General features: G+C 39.8%; 1 protein-coding gene across 1 annotated transcript in view; it reads right to left on the minus strand.

The window, feature by feature from the left end:
• The window catches only part of BCO1 (beta-carotene oxygenase 1), a 29,765-nt gene extending 12,725 nt beyond the window's left edge, over positions 1-17,040 (minus strand). Inside the window, exons 1-6 of the mRNA XM_075281852.1 lie at positions 16,682-17,040; positions 12,862-12,990; positions 8,464-8,593; positions 4,956-5,103; positions 3,878-4,025; positions 859-1,079 (exon numbers count right to left, since the gene is read on the minus strand). Of these exons, the coding sequence (XP_075137953.1) occupies positions 859-1,079; positions 3,878-4,025; positions 4,956-5,103; positions 8,464-8,593; positions 12,862-12,990; positions 16,682-16,778 (873 nt within the window). The 5' untranslated portion in view covers positions 16,779-17,040. The remainder of the gene's footprint in view (positions 1-858; positions 1,080-3,877; positions 4,026-4,955; positions 5,104-8,463; positions 8,594-12,861; positions 12,991-16,681) is intronic.
• Between the last annotated feature and the right edge of the window lie 213 nt (positions 17,041-17,253).

Raw genomic sequence — 17,253 nt, forward strand, 5'->3', positions numbered from 1 at the left:
ATGTGGTGGAACGGGAGATTCACATCATGGATGTGCAGCCGACAAATCTGCTGCAACTGTGTGATGCCATCATGTCAATATGGACCAAAATCTCTGAGGAATGCTTCCAGCACCTTGTTGAATCTATGCCACGAAGAATTGAGGCAGTTCTGAAGGCAAAAGGGGGTCCAACCCGTTACTAGCATGGTGTACCTAATAAAGTGGCCGGTGAGTGTACATTTAGATACTGTTGTAGCAATTGGATGGGCAGACCAAGTTCTGCCTAATAAAAACAGATCACATGTCCTGGGAGACAGTCATACAGCCTAATGGTAAGTATAGGTGTCTCATATGGTAGTAAATCAGTTCACCTTATATACCATTTTTCAGGTTCCGGTCCCAAAAACCCTGTCTGAACTTACCCTAAGACTAACACCTCATGCAGCAAATCGCTTAAAAAAACGCTGTTGAAAAGACCTGGCAGAAATGCATTATGTTTATTTACGCATTGTTTTTCACAGAAACTTTCTGCCTCTATTACACCTATATGGAAAACACCAGTGTTTCCGTAGATATAAGTGACATGCTGCAAGTTACAAAAATGCAAGCATTTTTGAAATTGCATCATTTCCGTTTTTGTTTTTTTTTTTGCTGTGGCCAAAATGCTGAATTTCTGCAGCAGCCTGACACCTCGTTCACATCTGTGTTGGTATTCCGTCCGGGGGAGTCCGCATGAGGACCCCCCAAATGGAATACTAAACACAATTGCAAGCGCTGTGCAGTATAGGCAACCGTAAATTGCTGACTGATGAAAATTGTGCTATTGTATCTACAATGGATCACAAGTCGGAATAGATATTTAGTCCTTAGTGAACTTACCTTCTCATCATTTTGGAAGCTGATGCATGAAGCCCAGTTAACTCCACGAAAATATGCAGTTGCCAACTTTAAGATATCCAGCCTCAAAGGTTGTTCTATTAGGATGATGTAATTTTCAGTCATTCCAAAGCTGTGATAGTAACTAGGGCTTAGAAGATGATGTGCAGGGATAGAGCACATAATCTCAGCACTTTTTAAGGGGGACTTTTTCTTTTCTTTGTCTGGTAAAAATAATATTGTATTATTCATATAATAATGGTAATCATTATATTAAAGGAACAGTTGAAGGTTTGCAAACCTCTGTCAAACAGCAGATAATGTGATAACAACTACAATAAAAACACTATAATTGCCAGTTCAGTTCCCTGCCAATACATTGCCACCCCGGCAGAGATTCTTGAGATTCTGCAGCTGATATTGTTAGGATTATTGGTGTGTATTCTCTTCACTGCAATGGCACTTGCTACTATTGCTTTAAGGTTATCATGCTGACATATGAAGCTTTCTCTGACTCTGTAGCTATTCAGAACTCTGTGACACTGAACCAATCAGCAGCTGAGGAGGGATATTTAAACCCTTTTTCTTCTCAGTCAGGTGCCTGCTAATTGGTTGTACCTGGTGTGGTTTTCTTATCCTGATTGTATGTACTGGACTACTCGGAATTGACTCTTGACTTGTTACCGTTTGTCTTCTGATTTTGGCCCTGATGTTATGTCTCAGAACTGATCTCTGGCGTGCTACTGGAAATCTGCTTGTCTACTAATTTGGCCAATGGCGTTACCTCTGGGACTGAGTTTTTGGCTTGGACTCTCCTGCTTATTCCTCCTGGTTCTGATCTGCCTTGAGAGGATTCATGGGTTCTGGTTTGCTTTCAGCTAGTGGAATGTTTATTTCTTTCTACCAGTTTCTGTGGTGATAATGTGACCTCAAATTCAGCACAAGTCCATCTAGCTTCTCGTGCTGACAGTGGTGAAGGTGTTTGGGTGTCTTGGATCTATCTCTCAGCGCTATATAGGAGTTAAACACCTAGTTCCTTCAATTTATGATACTTGCTTCAGGTTCTCTCTCATAACAGTTATCATGTGCATGTAAGGCATTGATTTCCAACTGGGGTGCTACACTTCAGAAGCTTGAAAAAAAAGATTCCGCTTTATTTAGGACTGGTATCTATATGTGTAATGCATATTATTGTAGCCAGGAAAGGAGGGTTTAAGCGCGCCCTTCTTTCCTTTCCCTTCCATACATGCTAGAATAAAGACATGAGAACAGGTATAGATCCTAATGGCATCAGTAGATGGAGCAAACATATAATGCGGTTGTAAGTGCATTAATGTACCACTTCACTCTTTGCGCTATACAGGTTTGATACAGAATACTAGTAGTTAAAGCTCAGCATCTTACAATTACTGTGTTCAGATCCTACAAGCTCAAATCTTGTCAATGGTATTGGAAGCCGGCTGTAATAGATAGCTGTGCTCCAACTGCAATAGTCAAGATCAGAGAGAACTCAGATTGTGGGTTAGGTGACTGGGGCATCCCCAAAGAGCTTTAGGCACCTCTAGCATCATCCCTGGTCCTTCACGTACCAGGAAATGTCAGTAAAGGCTATCAGCATAGTGCTGGTAGTTAAAATACATTCCAGTATTGAAGTATTACCGCGTATTATAGTAGCAATAAGAAGATTGCCATTACTGTAAAAAAAAATCAATAGCAATATTACATCAAATAAAATACCCCTTTATTACTTTACTATGTTCTTTTATATGTGAAAAATAATTCAAAAACATAAATATTTGGTATTATCTGTGATGTCCTTTACAAGAAAGCTAATACATTATTTAGGATGCAAGGCCGTTTACCCTCCAAAAAAAATAGAATAAAAAAGTCATATGTACCCCAGAACATTATTAATAAAAAGTACAGCTTGTCCCATAATAATAAGAAAAAACCCAGCAACCAGCTCCATCAACAGAAAAATGAAACAATTATCTGGTGTGGGAGTGATCCACCCAAGGACCTGCACCTAGCTCTAAAATGACCCCCCCAGCTTCCATGACCCACTATTTACCTGAATGCCACCTTACCCAGGCTTTACAGGTAAGAGTTTACAGAAACACTGTAGCTCTGAGTTACGCCGTTTCAGTCACTCCCAAAGAAGTATTTCTGTAACTCCCATTTACTTTTATGGAAGTTGAATGGGTATTCCTATGTACATAATTATTTTTAAGTTAGTAGATAATTAAAAGTGAAACAGTTTTGCAAATATAAGTAATTAAACATTTTGCAGAGTTTTAAAGATTTTCTCTAAATATCTTGTGATCATAGTCTGATATCTTATTCGGTTGCCAGTGGATACGACCATGAATGCAGAACCTTTCTAAAGTCAGAAAATCCAACATGATTTCCTTATTGTGGCCGGGATATCTTCTGATACATGTAATGTCCCTGTCTGATAACCCAGCTACAATAAGGAAATCATAGTTGGGTTCCTGACAAGTCCCAGACCATAGAAAGTTTCTGCATTAGTGGTCGTATCCATGGCAACCGATCAAAATAACAGACTGTCACTACTAAGAAAGTTAAAGAAAATCTTTAAAACGCTGCAGAATTTTTACTTATATTTGCAAAAATGTTTAACTCTTAATTATCTACAATAATATATAAGATTATGTACATGGGGATACCCCTTTAAGGTAACACCATAGCTCAGAGCTACACTGTTTCCATAAAGCCCAACTATAACTGAGTATCCTCTCAGCAAGTTTGCAGTCCGGTAAGTAAGAGAGTACAAAGGCCAGGAGATAGGCGTTGTTTTCTTGCAGATTTTACTGCGTTTTTTGAGCCAAGGCCAGAAGTAGAATTCACAGAAGGGAAATGTCTAAGAGCTTCCTTTATATTATAAAATTCCTTTTCAAGCCAGTCCTTACTTTGGCTTGAAACCCCCCGCAGCAAAATCTGCGACAAAAAAGGCTGTGTTTCCGCAACGTGGGGCATCAGCCTAATGCTAATTCTCTCTTACCTGTCATTGTTGATGGAACTTTAAAAATGATGTACTTTGTTTTCCCTTTGTCCCCAATAGATGTCCCCATATTTAAAGTGTTCCCTTCCTTGTCATAGTGAGGGTGAGAAGTTGCCAAATTGACTGTCACGTATTTCATGTAGTCCACCTGTAAAAATTAAATTCCTTAATGAAAGAATAGAGAAAAGTATGCCTTCAGATGGACTTCATTTCGATTAATGTTAGGCGACTTATTACAGTCACAATACGTGGACATTATATAGGAAAGCACAGCACACACTCTTTCTTAGGGGGAGTTTCACACGGAGTAACGTGCCGCGTGATGTGGCACATATACGGCGTGTGAGACTTTGTGGGCCGTATACGCTTCCATTGATTTCAATGGGAGCCAGGATCGTATACGCCGCATTATTTTGCAGCCGCAAAATCACGGCCGCAAAATAATGCGGCGTATACGATCCTGGCTCCCATTGAAAGCAATGGGAGCATATACGGTCCGCAAAGTCTCACGCCGTATACGTGCCACATCACGCGGCACGTTACTCCGTGTGAACTCCGTTATAGATGCATGAATTATACAGGATTTATTGGATAATATCATAAGACATATAATCACATATAGATCAGTCTATCCATTGCAATGACCGAGTAAGGCTAGGAGTGTGAGAGCCAGTGTCACTCCATATTCACCACAGTAGAAAGGGGTAGAAGGAGGGTTGTCCATGCACCTGTTTTTACCAGTAGTGTTTCTGTTTTGTGGCCCCCTCACCTGATCACCCAGCCAATAATGACTTTCACTGCACTGTCATGTCAGCTTTAGTGGGTGATCCCTCATCTATGTAAAGATTTATTCTATTTCATTAAGCCTGTCCTTGGTCTCAAACACAGAACCTTTCGACTGAGAGGCAGGCACCGTAGTAACTGAAACGCAGACTCAACTCTTCTTGGTATGAAGATATCTTTGACCAAAAGTTAGGCTTTCAGACATTAAAAATCTTATAATTGAGAACAATTAAGTTTGTGAGGACAAACCTTGGGCTTTTATGTGCCCACCACACCCCTTCTTCTGCCGTTATACCTTTTCCAGCGTGTCCAGTGAGTGAGGATCAATCTTTCTGATAAAGTTAGTTTCAGAGGAAGCAAAATAGTCGTCTCCAAACTTTATGATGTTGATTAGACAATTGTCAGTAAACTCAGGTACTACATGTGACAAGTAAGTGAATGCCCTGTAATGAAAGTATAATGCATTAAATATAACCAGAGTTATATAGCTTTGAAGTAACATTGGTCACATACTGTACATGCATTGTAAGCCGAGTTACTTTTTTAAATTGCAGTTTTTTATTGAAAGTATTTTTTAAAGAAGATTGTAAAACATAAAAGCAATAGCACAGGGAACAAAAAATAATCATTAGTATTCTGTCCGCCATTCCTGGGGTAGGCATGCAATGATGAAATAAATAACAAGGAAATAGCATGCGGGTGTAGAGTACAATGAGAGAGGGTGGTACCTCGCCACAGTAATGATATGTAGCAGAAGTTTAAGGCTGAGACTAGAGATGAGCGAGTAGTGAAATATTCGAGATTCGATATTCATTTCGAGTAGAGCCTCAATATTCGACTACTCGATCAAATATCGAATCCCATTACAGTCTATGGGGAAAAATGCTCATTTCAGGGGAAACCACTATTCAACTAGAGAGTCACCAAGTCCACAAGTAGCAGGAGGAGAGTGTTTAGGAGGAGCGCTGTGCAGTTAAAGCGCATGCACCCCATTATAGTCTACGGGGACTGTGCGCTTCAACTGCACAGTTGCGCTGATGAAAAGTAAGCTCCCTTATAACCGCAAGCTGCCAGCTCTTCCGACTAGCAAAGACGAGCCTGCAGCAAATCAACGCTGGTTCTGCAGCAGGTTCGTCCTTGCTAGTCGGGAGACCTGGCAGCTTGCGGTTACGAGGGAGCTTACTTTTTCTCATGGGAATGCATTGACCAGCATTGATTGGCCAGTGTACAGCATTCGGCCAATCAACGCTGGTTCTGCCAGAGGCTAGTCTGTGAGGAGGCAGAGACTAATATCGAACCACAGAGAAGACTGCTGCCTGAATCAGTGTTGATTGTCTGAATGCTATACACTGTATGGCATTCGGCCAATCAACGCTGGTTCTGAATCAAATATTTACTGCGAATAGCGAGTAGTATTCGATCGAGTACGATTATTTCGAATACCGTAGTATTCGATCGAATGCCTACTTGATCGAATACTACTCGCTCATCTCTAGCTGAGACCCAACATAGTGAAAAAGCAAAAAAAATGCTGCAGAACAAACAACAAAGGAAACGTATTACAGTTTTTTCGGAACTGCTTTTCATTGCAATCTCACAGAGTGTTCCTCTATGGACTTTCTGCACTGGTTGTAACTTTATGTAAAATGCCAGCATTTCTGTAGGTATAATTCACAATTTTCAAAAACGCGAGTTTTCAAAAAATTCTGTTATCTGTGAAGCTTCCCACATCTGTGTGGTTCACCTTAGGTATAGTGGGCTATAGTATGCTGAAGGAATGCAGAGAGTGCAGAGGGAGCAGTTGCTACCAGTCCCTGGACCCTGAAAAAGCCCCAAAGTTCCAGCTGACACATCATATATACCGCTATTCTAAATGGGATAAGATAGATAGGGAACAAATTACAGATTTTGCATTGGGGCCCAGGAGCTTCAAGTTATGTCTCTGGCTGTAGAAGATTAGAGAAGCTATTATTCTTCAGTAATTTTGTGGAAAAAGCACATTAAAGGGATCCTATCATTGGATACCCTTTTTTCTGACTAACACGTAGGAATAGCCTTAAGAAAGGCTATTCCTCTCCTAACCTTTAGATGTCTTCTCCGCGCCGCTGTCTGGTAGAAATCCGGGTTTTCTTCTGTACGCAAATGAGTTCTCTCGGGCAGAGCCGACTGCGCATGCCTGGGCCACAGTAAGCTGGTGTAAGCGGCCATTTTCTTGTGACGGCTTACACAGTAAGCTGGTATAAGCGGCCATTTTCTTGTTGCCCAGGCACGTGCAGTTGGCTCTGCCCGAGGCCTAGAAGATTGAATCCCAGGATGGAAGAAGACACAGGGAGAGGGCGTTTCAGAAGAAGATAGAGGCATCGCTGGAGATTTCTCTCGCAGCATTGGGGATGCCCCCAGTGCTGTTTGAGCACTAGGAACCGCCCCTAGTGCTGCAAGAGACCTCATTTGCATACCGAAGAAAATCCAGATTTCTACCAAACGGCAGCGCAGAGAAGATATCTAAAGGTAGGAGAAGAATAGCACTTCTTAAGGCTATTCTTACGTGTTAGTCAGAAAAAAAGTGTATCCAATGATAGAATCCCTTTAAGGCTGGGGCCTCATGTGGACAAACTGCAGCATTTTGTAGTCTCTAGCGAATCCCATCCACACATTGCAGAAAAATATGTGCAGCGGAAATGCTGTGATTTCCAAAACCATTGCGTTTTCGGAAATCGCAGCATGTCAATTAAAACTATGGAAGCACCAGTGGTTTCCCTATAGGTATAATAGAAGCAGAAAGTCCACAGAGGAAAATTCTGCAGATTTTCTGTGAAAAGTGCTGTGGGATAAATCTTGATGCGTTTCTGCTGCAGTTTTTCCCACAGCACTTCTTGGCTGTGGTCCGCTACATGGGGCCTTAGCCTAAGGCACATGTTGTGGAAAAGCTGTATTTTCTGTTCGAAATATTGCTGTCTTTTTGAGCCAAGGAATGGGGAAATATCAAACACTTATACTTCCTAACCAAAGCTAAATCTGCAACAAAAATTGCAGTGTTTCACAACGTGTGACCTCAGCCTTATAACACTTCTAAAAAAGCTATGTCAAATATGTGTATTGTGTGTTTGAATAATGATGATTATTATTAATAAATAATAATTATTATTATTATTGTTATTACTATTAATAACAAAACCACAAAATGCATATGCTTTTTCAAAAACAGCAGGCCCGTACCATATCTTATTTAGAAAGCAATATATGTCATGAAGAATATGCAGCAAATATGTGGTTATACAAAAGACTGTATCAATATGGAAAATATTGGGATATTATCGCTCTTTAGGGAGAGACCACCTTGTAGGTGTGTGGAGTCTTACAAAGCCCTTTTCGCTCCACTGTGGGGGATTATGGGAAGAATATGCAAATATGTTTCCCAAGATCTAAATAGGGAAACACTGCCTCTGTATGCTGCCCTCTATGGGAGGCTCCCTTGAACATCATGCCAAGTCAGTTCTCCTGAGGCTGTTCTGATGAGATCCAATCGGATCGAAACGGCGCTGTTCACAGCTAGGATGATACTGACTTGACAAAATCCCACATCATTGCAATAAAGGTTTGTTGGAAATTCGGGCATGATGTTCAAGGGAGCTTCCCATAGAGGGCAGCATACAGAGGCAGTGTTTCCCTATTTACATCTTGGGAAACATATTTGCATATTCTTCCAATATGGAAAATATGCAGAAAACTAAAGAGTAGTTCAGGTAAATACAAATTCATTGTAATGTAAGACATAATAAAGACAGCATCAGGCTGAAACTTACTTGCTAAAGATGTTTTTGCAGGGGTCTGGATAAGCCATTGTGCCAAATTCAGACACCACTATTCTGTTGGCCTCTATATTGGAGTTATAAGTGTCGCTGCGAAGGTATTTACTTCTGTAGTATACTTCGCCTATCAAGTAACAATTCATAGCTTGTGAAAAACAGGTCAGACATTTTATGTTCAGAATTTTGCCAAATATAACTAATTTGATACTTTGTAATATAATTTCAGTATACTTCCAGGGAAAACTGGCTAAACTATGCACATGGAACCCTATTTACAACCCTTATTTTTCAGTATCTCAAAATAAAATAAAATAAAAATATTTCAGTTTTGTCACCTTTTTGGGTTTTTTTTTGTGATGAAGCTGCTTTGTGCAATGATGTTGATGGGCCTGCAGGGTTGTTAATGAACTGATACAAATAAATTCACTTAACCATGTGTCCTAAAGCTAAAGGATGGAACAGTAAGGTTGCACATAGTAGGATTCTAAGATGCTGTATGTATATGGAGTCTGTATTGGGTGTGTAACTATTTAGAAGTCCGGTCTGGGGTTTGTGTTTACTAGCTATTGTTTTTGTTAGTATAAGTAAAACTGTTACTTAGGTGGGGGCTATTACTTGTGAGAGGCACTATTACTGTAATTGTGCCATAATAGCCCCCCCTCCACAGGAGTGTGCCAGAGCCGCATCAGCATTCATCAGGTAGAGTTTAATTATTTACACTTCATTGAGTGGGAAACATAAAAAAACAAAAAATTTGATAGTCTTTAGTAGTTGATACCTTTTTAATGGCTAACTAATAATGATGACAGATTACAACGTTTCGGAACATCTAGGCTCCTTTACCCACTGGCTAACACGGTACGAGAACAAACTTCATTGAGTGAACGGAGAGCACGGGTTGGGCGATAGACAAAGATGAGGGAGGAAATGTAGAGAGGTGCGGCATTATGGAGAGCCTTGTGGATGAGGGGGATACGTTTATATTGTATTCTATAATGAATAGGCAGCCAATGTAGTGACTGGCACAGACCAGAGGCATCACTGTAGCGTCTAGCCTGATAGATGAGCCTGGTCGCTGCATTCAGAATAGATTGTAGAGGGGAGAATTTAGTAAGGGGAAGACCGATCAATAAGGAGTTACAGTAGTCAAGGCGAGAATGAATCAGAAAGACAATAAGTGTCTTTAATGTTTTTGAGGTGGAGGTGACACGATCGTGCGAATGATTGGATATGGGGGGGTGAAAGAAAGGGCTGAGTCAAACACAACCCCGAGGCAGCGGACATTCTGTCTAGGAGTTATAGTAAGGCCTGAGACTGCAAAGGATATATCAGGAATATCTAAAGGTGTGCTGGTGCTCAGCGTAATATCCCTTACAATGCATTATGACTGGTTTGATACTGCATTTTCTGATTTTTTATGAACTGGACATATATCATATGATCTTTCACTGACTCCTTTGGTCAGTCATCTGGACATCTTCCCTTTTTTATATTCTCTCTGAATATAGGTCAAATACTTCCCTTTTCTATGAGAAAAAGGAAAAACACATAATCAAAAGAAGACTTTTCCAATCTTTACCACTTCGTGTTGAAATCCAGCATGCCCATTCCTTTTTTCCCTGACATCTATCATTGGGGTAAAGTTGGAATCTGCTATACACATTGGCTGACCTTCTTCTAACATACATGGACACCTTTATGTAACTGCTTCACTAGTTATTATTAATTGACAAGAAAACAAACATAGCACGAACAATGCACAATAGGGTAATGGAGCAACCAAAGGTCACCACCACCAGCATGTTAACCCTTAGTGCTAATATAGTTTAACCCATAAATACACCAAAAATGACAAAATATGGTGGGGATGACATGAAAAATGAGAACATGTAATTAATATGTAAAAAAGTTATTTTATTGAAATACCAAAAGTTAAACCATACATATATAGTATGCAAAAAAACAGCACAAACACAGTCAGGCCTCACATCTGCGTTCAGTATTCCCTTCGGGAAGTCCACTTGGGGACCACCCAAACAGAATACTGAACGCATTAAAAAGCGGTTAGCTAAGAAACCACACGGACCCCATAGACTATAATGGGGTCTGTGTGTTTTCCTCACAGTGTTCGCACAAATCATACAGAGAGGAAAGTAGTGCTTGAAGTACTTTTATCTCTGCATGATTCGTGGGGATACTGCACGGAAAACACACGGACCCCATTATAGTGTATGGGGTCCGTGTGGTTTCTAAGCTAACTGCTTTTTAATGTGTTCAGTATTCTGTTCAGAGGGTCCCTAAGCGGACTACCCAAACCAAATACCAAACACAGATGTGAAACAGAGGTAAAAAAAGTAAATACATGAATCTAGTCATGGTAAAAAAGAGCTGATCATTGATATAAGTGCCTATTGCCAAAACCCATGGATATAATTATACTATATTGGAAGAGTTACAGAAGTCAAGTTACATATAAGCATAAAGGAGGCAATGGTATATAGATGAAAAATATATATCAGACATACATACCCATGACAAATGGAGTAGACAACTAGACCTCTGTACCATTTACAAGCACCCGACGTGCGTTTTGGCAAAATGCCGCTGGACAGGGGCAACACGGTGGCTCAGTGGTTGGCACTGCAGCCTTGCAACGCTGGAGTCCTGGGATCGAATCCTGCCAAGGGCAGTATCTGCAAGGAGTTTGTATGTTCTCCCCATGTTTGCATGGGTTTCCTCCCATTCTTCAAAAGATATACTCATAGGGAAATGTAGATTGTGAGCCCTATATGGGACTCACAATCTATATTTAAAAAAAAAATGCCCCTGGACAAAGGCATTTTGCCAAAGCGTGCGTCTGGTGCGTGTCAGTAGTATAGAGGTCTAGTTGTCTACTCCTTTTGTCATGGGTATGTATGTCTGATATATATATTTTCATCTATATACCATTGCCTCCTTGAAGGAGTGTTTTTTTTTTTCTAGAGTAGTAGCTGTACTCACTGCTCAGCTTCCCTGAACATCCCAGTAATGCTTTGGTATGAAATGGAGTCATTGCCCTTATATGACCTGACCTAGTACTAGAGTTCACAGTCATGTTAGTAACTGGCAGAAATTTCATGTATACATCAAGCCAGCTTTCTGGTGTAAGTTATAGCATATTTGCTTTTGGAAAAAGTGTTGATTGAGGTACAATGTAGCACTGTTTTGTGCAAGAAAGGCCATGCACCAAATGTGCAGCACATTCACACCCATCTACACAAGGAAATTGACATAGATGGGTTAGTAAATTCCCCTCATTTTACCTATATTTCTTCCACTTTCTGTCTTCAGATCTTGTATGTTGGACAGTGTCACTTATGTAGATAAAATGCAAGGAACAGTGGAAAGATCCATGTTAGGGTGAATTCACACTACGTAAATGCCAGCTTATTCTGAACGTAAAACACGTTCAGAATCAGCGGCATATAAAGCAGTTCCCATTCATTTCAATGGGAGCCGGCATACGAGCGCTCCCCATAGAAATGAATGGGCTGCTTTTTTCACTACGAGCACTCCCATTGAAGTGAATGGGAAGTGCCCACGTGTACGGCTAGCTCTGCTCATGCCGAGCCGTACATGCGGGCACTTCCCATTCACTTCAATGGGAGTGCTCGTAGTGAAAAAAGCAGCCCATTCATTTCTATGGGGAGCGCTCGTATGCCGGCTCCCATTGAAATGAATGGGAACTGCTTTATACACTGCTGATTCTGAACGTGTTTTACGTTCAGAATAAGCTGGCGTATACTCAGTGTGAACTCACCCTAATGCTGCATATTAGAGATGGGTGAATTGTTAAAAGCCGGGTTTGTCCCAAATATACCAAATTGTTCGTTCGTACAAATGGTGAACTAAAATGGCTACCATCATTTTTAGACCCCAAAGTATAGTAGGTGGAGGCTCAGAGATGTGGATAAAAAGAAACACTCATACTCACTTTCTGTTACCTTTCTTGGGACTCCTTGTTGCATCTAGGGCTCTTCTGTTATGTCATCGGTCTATGGGTCACAGCTGAGGCCTGTGATTGGGCCTCAGCAGTGACCTGGGCACACCCAGGGTCATGACATCATAACCTTCAGCGTGCCCATGTGACCGCTGGTGGCCCAATCACCGCGTGCCAAACATAACAAGGAACATGCAAGATGCCGCAAAGAGGCCCAAGAGAGGTAAGGCAGGGTGACACCCCAGAGCATAATAATGTCATTTTTACTTTGACAAATCTTTGGCGTTGTTTGCCTTAAAGAGCTAGAAATTGAATAGATAAATTTCTAGTAGCCCTCAGATTTTCTACACTATGTTTTAAGCCAATTTAAAGTGTGGTTTGTACAGAACTGGACTACAGGACTGCAAACTTACCATTCTTAAAAGTGAAGCTGTGAAGTAGGGAGAGGCCATCAAACCAGTGGTTATATGACATTTCCCCAACAGAATGTATTCCAGGACCATTGCGTAGCAGAGTTCCCTGCAGCCATTCTGGTATAGTCCCTGTACAGTAGAAAGAAGCCATCTATTAGGAAGCAAACATAATTTATAATGCATGAGATCATCCTATTGTACTTCAGCAATTTGCCTCTTCTGCTTATCAAAGCACATTGCTTGAACAGGAAAAAGTTAATGAAAATAAACCCCCCTTCCCCGAGTAATTCCTGAGTTACTCTTGATTCCATTCACCGACAGGAAATCACCATTACAGCTTCCACATGCTCCAATACTTGTGGGAAGGGGTGTTATCAACCACAAAGGGGCAGGTTTTGGGTAGAATTAAGCACAAAGTTACTGGTTGGCTTGTGGGAATTCTCAGGTATAAAAGGAGTACGGTAAATTAGAAGTTAGGCAGGGGAAGGGGGTTTAGCTTAATTTATCCCAGACAACCCCTTTAAGAATAGGTCAACATTATTTTGGTCCCAGAAAAATCCTTTAAACCATGGTAAATTATCATATCGCTATAGATGTGTTTTATAGGTTCAAACAGTTTCAGGATATTCTTTTTAAATTTAAACATTGAAAAAGTCTGTAGCCTCAAAAACTGCATAATGGTATTTATTGCCGTGCCTTTTTAGGATTATCACCTAGCCCTCTATAGGCCTTAAATGGGTTACCCACTTTTGACAATATCTTTTGGTACAGAATGTCCTATTACTGGAATTTTTAAGTGATATGCTGTAATCTATGGAGGAGCAGGGCAACAGGTGTTTCTCTACAGCGCTACCTTAGGAGAATTGAGGGATTGCACTCGACACGCTTGGCCCTTAAAGCATACCTCCAGTAATAAACAACTTTTGATAAATGAATGGTACAGGTGAAAATAAGAAACTTTGTAATAGTTCTTATTCATTAGATCTGTTTCCTTCACCAGTTTTTAACCTTTGATGTCTTGTTCAATATGACCGCTTGTTTACTTTACATTCTTCTTCGTATTCAGCCTCACACCTAGAGCACTATGGAGAGGAGTGGGGTGGGGTAGTATTTCCTGCCCACCAGTTCATTGATTTATTGCCTTATTCTGTGCACTCATAGCCTCAAATCTACAAACATTGCAGTGTTAAAAGAATTTAGAATAGCAGAGTGAAAAAAACCTCAGTCATTTGAGTGTTTTTTCTACTCTCCCTCCTCTTTATAGATTAATATATAGAAAGTAACTATTCTTAAAAAGTAAAGAGGGAAACATATTTCCTTAATAAGCTATATAACAAAATTCATTATATTAACCTGGATTATTCATTTATGAAATATTGTTGATAACTGGAGGTACATTTTAATGAGAGACATATTTGTAGCTGATTGCAACTCTTATACATTCAACTCTTATATATTGATTTGGATAGGACCCCCACCCCCATATTAACTCAGAATAAGGTATTGGAAAATAATAGTTTTGAAATGGGTCAACCCTTTTAAATGTCAGATAAATCTAACTTGTGTTTGCGTCATTCTTAACTGTAGTACTTGCATTCTGTTCATGCATCAGAAGGTGCTGGATGAACAATGCTGTAGATGGGTGGTAAAGTATAAAGTATGGCATACATGATCATTAGTAGAAAATGCTGCATTTGTAAGCACAGTCTATGGCCCTCCTGGACTAGCCCTTTAATTAGAAAACTGTTAATTGACCTGAAACTAATGTGTACTAATGGGACTGACATTTAGTTGGCACCCTATAATCCCTAATCCCTTTCATTGTTCCCAAAGTTGCTGAATATACATGATCTAGATAAAAGGGATATCAAGACGCTTCATTGCTTGCACTGTTTGCTCTTCATTGGAATATTTCCTAAATAATTATTTAGTGATCAGGTGTCCAAAGGAAGATGCTGCCATGATGAACAGAACTGGGATTCTAGATAGTCCTATGCAATAATATATTAACTGTTTAGATTGGTGTGTAATATGTAATATGAAAGGTATGTGGTGCAACAGAGTTGTCAGTCAATGGCATATGTGTGTAGCTATTTATGCATACTGTAACACAGTATATATATATATATATATATATATATATATATATATATATACAGTGTATAAATGTTGTATATATATAATATATATACTATACTGGCACACTATATTAATAGGAACCTGTCTGAAAGAAATGTTGTTTAATCTGTGTGCATTATAGGGAAGAAACCAGGCATATTAATATGTAGATATGTAAAGATTCAGTATGACTTGTCATGTATTCATTGACATCTCTGCTCTCTGTGTTGAGAAGTAGATTCAGTGACTGACCGCTATCTATGTGTGCACAGTCATATGGGAAGCTGTCAGTACTGATAGGGCCGTCTCCTTGACTTTTCAGCATAGAAAAAGCTGAGATTTCAGTGAATATATATATATATATATATATATATATATATATATATATATATACACACAGTATGTTATGCTGAATCTTTTCCTACAAATGTATTCATCAATCTGCTCAACTCTTGCCCCGTAACATGGTACCTACATGGTGCATTTTTCGCTTGAAAGGTTCCCTTTAAATGTTCTAGCAAAACGTAATCTCCATAGACAATGTAATCTCAGTTTAAATGTCATACTTGTAATACTTCACCTATGTACTGTAACCAACATAACATGTACATTGCCCTATTAGTGTCACTTTCAGAGGAAGGGTTTTATTATTACAGTTTATACATATATGGTAATGATACCCATTGTGCCATTATTAGAGGACACTGTACCTTATTCCTGCCGACTTTTTACTTTCCCTTCCTAGACTAACATGTATTTATCCCAGAGCAGACCTTTCAGAGCCTTAAAGTAGTCATACACTTTAGAGAGATGAACAAGCCGCTGGTAATAACCTCAGACAGCAGTTTATGTAGTGTGGGTACAATGAGTATGTATGTACATTAAATAGTCTGCTAGTGCTATCAAAACAGCAGGGTCGGTCATGCATTTTCGTCTAATAAGTGTTGACACCTTAGTCCTCACCATCAATCCCTGTCCGGACTGAAGATCATAGCCTTTGTCTAGTTTAGAAAGCCAGTCGGAGGAATGACTCTTTCGGAGGAAGAAAACATTTCCTAATTACTGAAGCGGATTTTTTCCTCTCCAAAATCCTCGCCAAAAAACTCTGTATGTATTGACCCTTAAAGAGTTCTCCAATTTAATATTGTACAGTCAGTTTAACTCTTTATAACATATATTTTGTAAAAATGTAGATCTCAAGATTCAGTTTCCATGAACATGATGAGTTTGTGTGGCAGGAAAATGAAGTAGTTGTCCATTACTGTATCAGGGTACTGTATCATCCATGTTTCCTTGAACCCATCAAAAACATAAAATTAACATGTCCAAGGATTACATTTCTTGTGCGTTTTGAACTCACAAATCTTAATTTAGAATAACTGGATTATGACTGGCCTAGTCCTAAAAATGTGTATTCTACAGCTAAGAGCTCAGTTAGAAATGCCTAAGAGCTGTAACAACCAACCCTTGGACTTGTTCACATGGATGTTTTAAAAACTTGATGCAGTAGTGGACAAAAACCTTTGCTACCATTGCAGTGTTTTGCCCAAGCACCATCCATATGAAGTGTTCTATATATCTAAGAAGAGCATGGTCCTTTAAGGGATTACTCTGCTATTTAATGCAGAAGGAATAAACTAAAGTACAACTAGACACTTATGCAGAAGCAGATTATAGAAGGGAGATTGGCGTGGCCCCTTACCTTGTACCTCTGCTTTTATTGGCTCTGGACATTCCTGGCGGTTTTTAGAGAAGATGACATTTACTACAGATTCTACCCGGTCATATGTGTTCTCCATGACTTGTTCTGTCAGTGTGGAAGATGAGGACTCTCAGCTTTCCCAGCGCCTTCCACTTGTTTTCCTCATAGCTTATTTATAGAGATGTCTTGGTCAAAGTACAGCCTGGCCGATGGTGTGTTTATATCTGCACAATAGCAGAAAACACTCCCTCAGACACACACACACACACACACACACACTCTCACACACACACACACATGCACACACACATGCACACACACACGCTCACACACACATACACCCTCATTCACATGCTCACTCTCTCTCCTCCCCTAGGACAGAATGAAGGAGCTTATCTCTGTCCAAAAGAAATAGGAAGAGTGTAAACACACTGATGTAATTAACCTACGCATTGCCAGGGATGTACATTTGTCCCAGACAGATCACGATACAACATATTCATTTCAATTACACAGAAATTGTTACAATACAAAGGAAAGTTATTATAACGGGCGTAAAAATATGGGAGTAA

Source organism: Leptodactylus fuscus, chromosome 7, assembly GCF_031893055.1.
Source record: "Leptodactylus fuscus isolate aLepFus1 chromosome 7, aLepFus1.hap2, whole genome shotgun sequence".
Taxonomy (NCBI): domain Eukaryota; kingdom Metazoa; phylum Chordata; class Amphibia; order Anura; family Leptodactylidae; genus Leptodactylus; species Leptodactylus fuscus.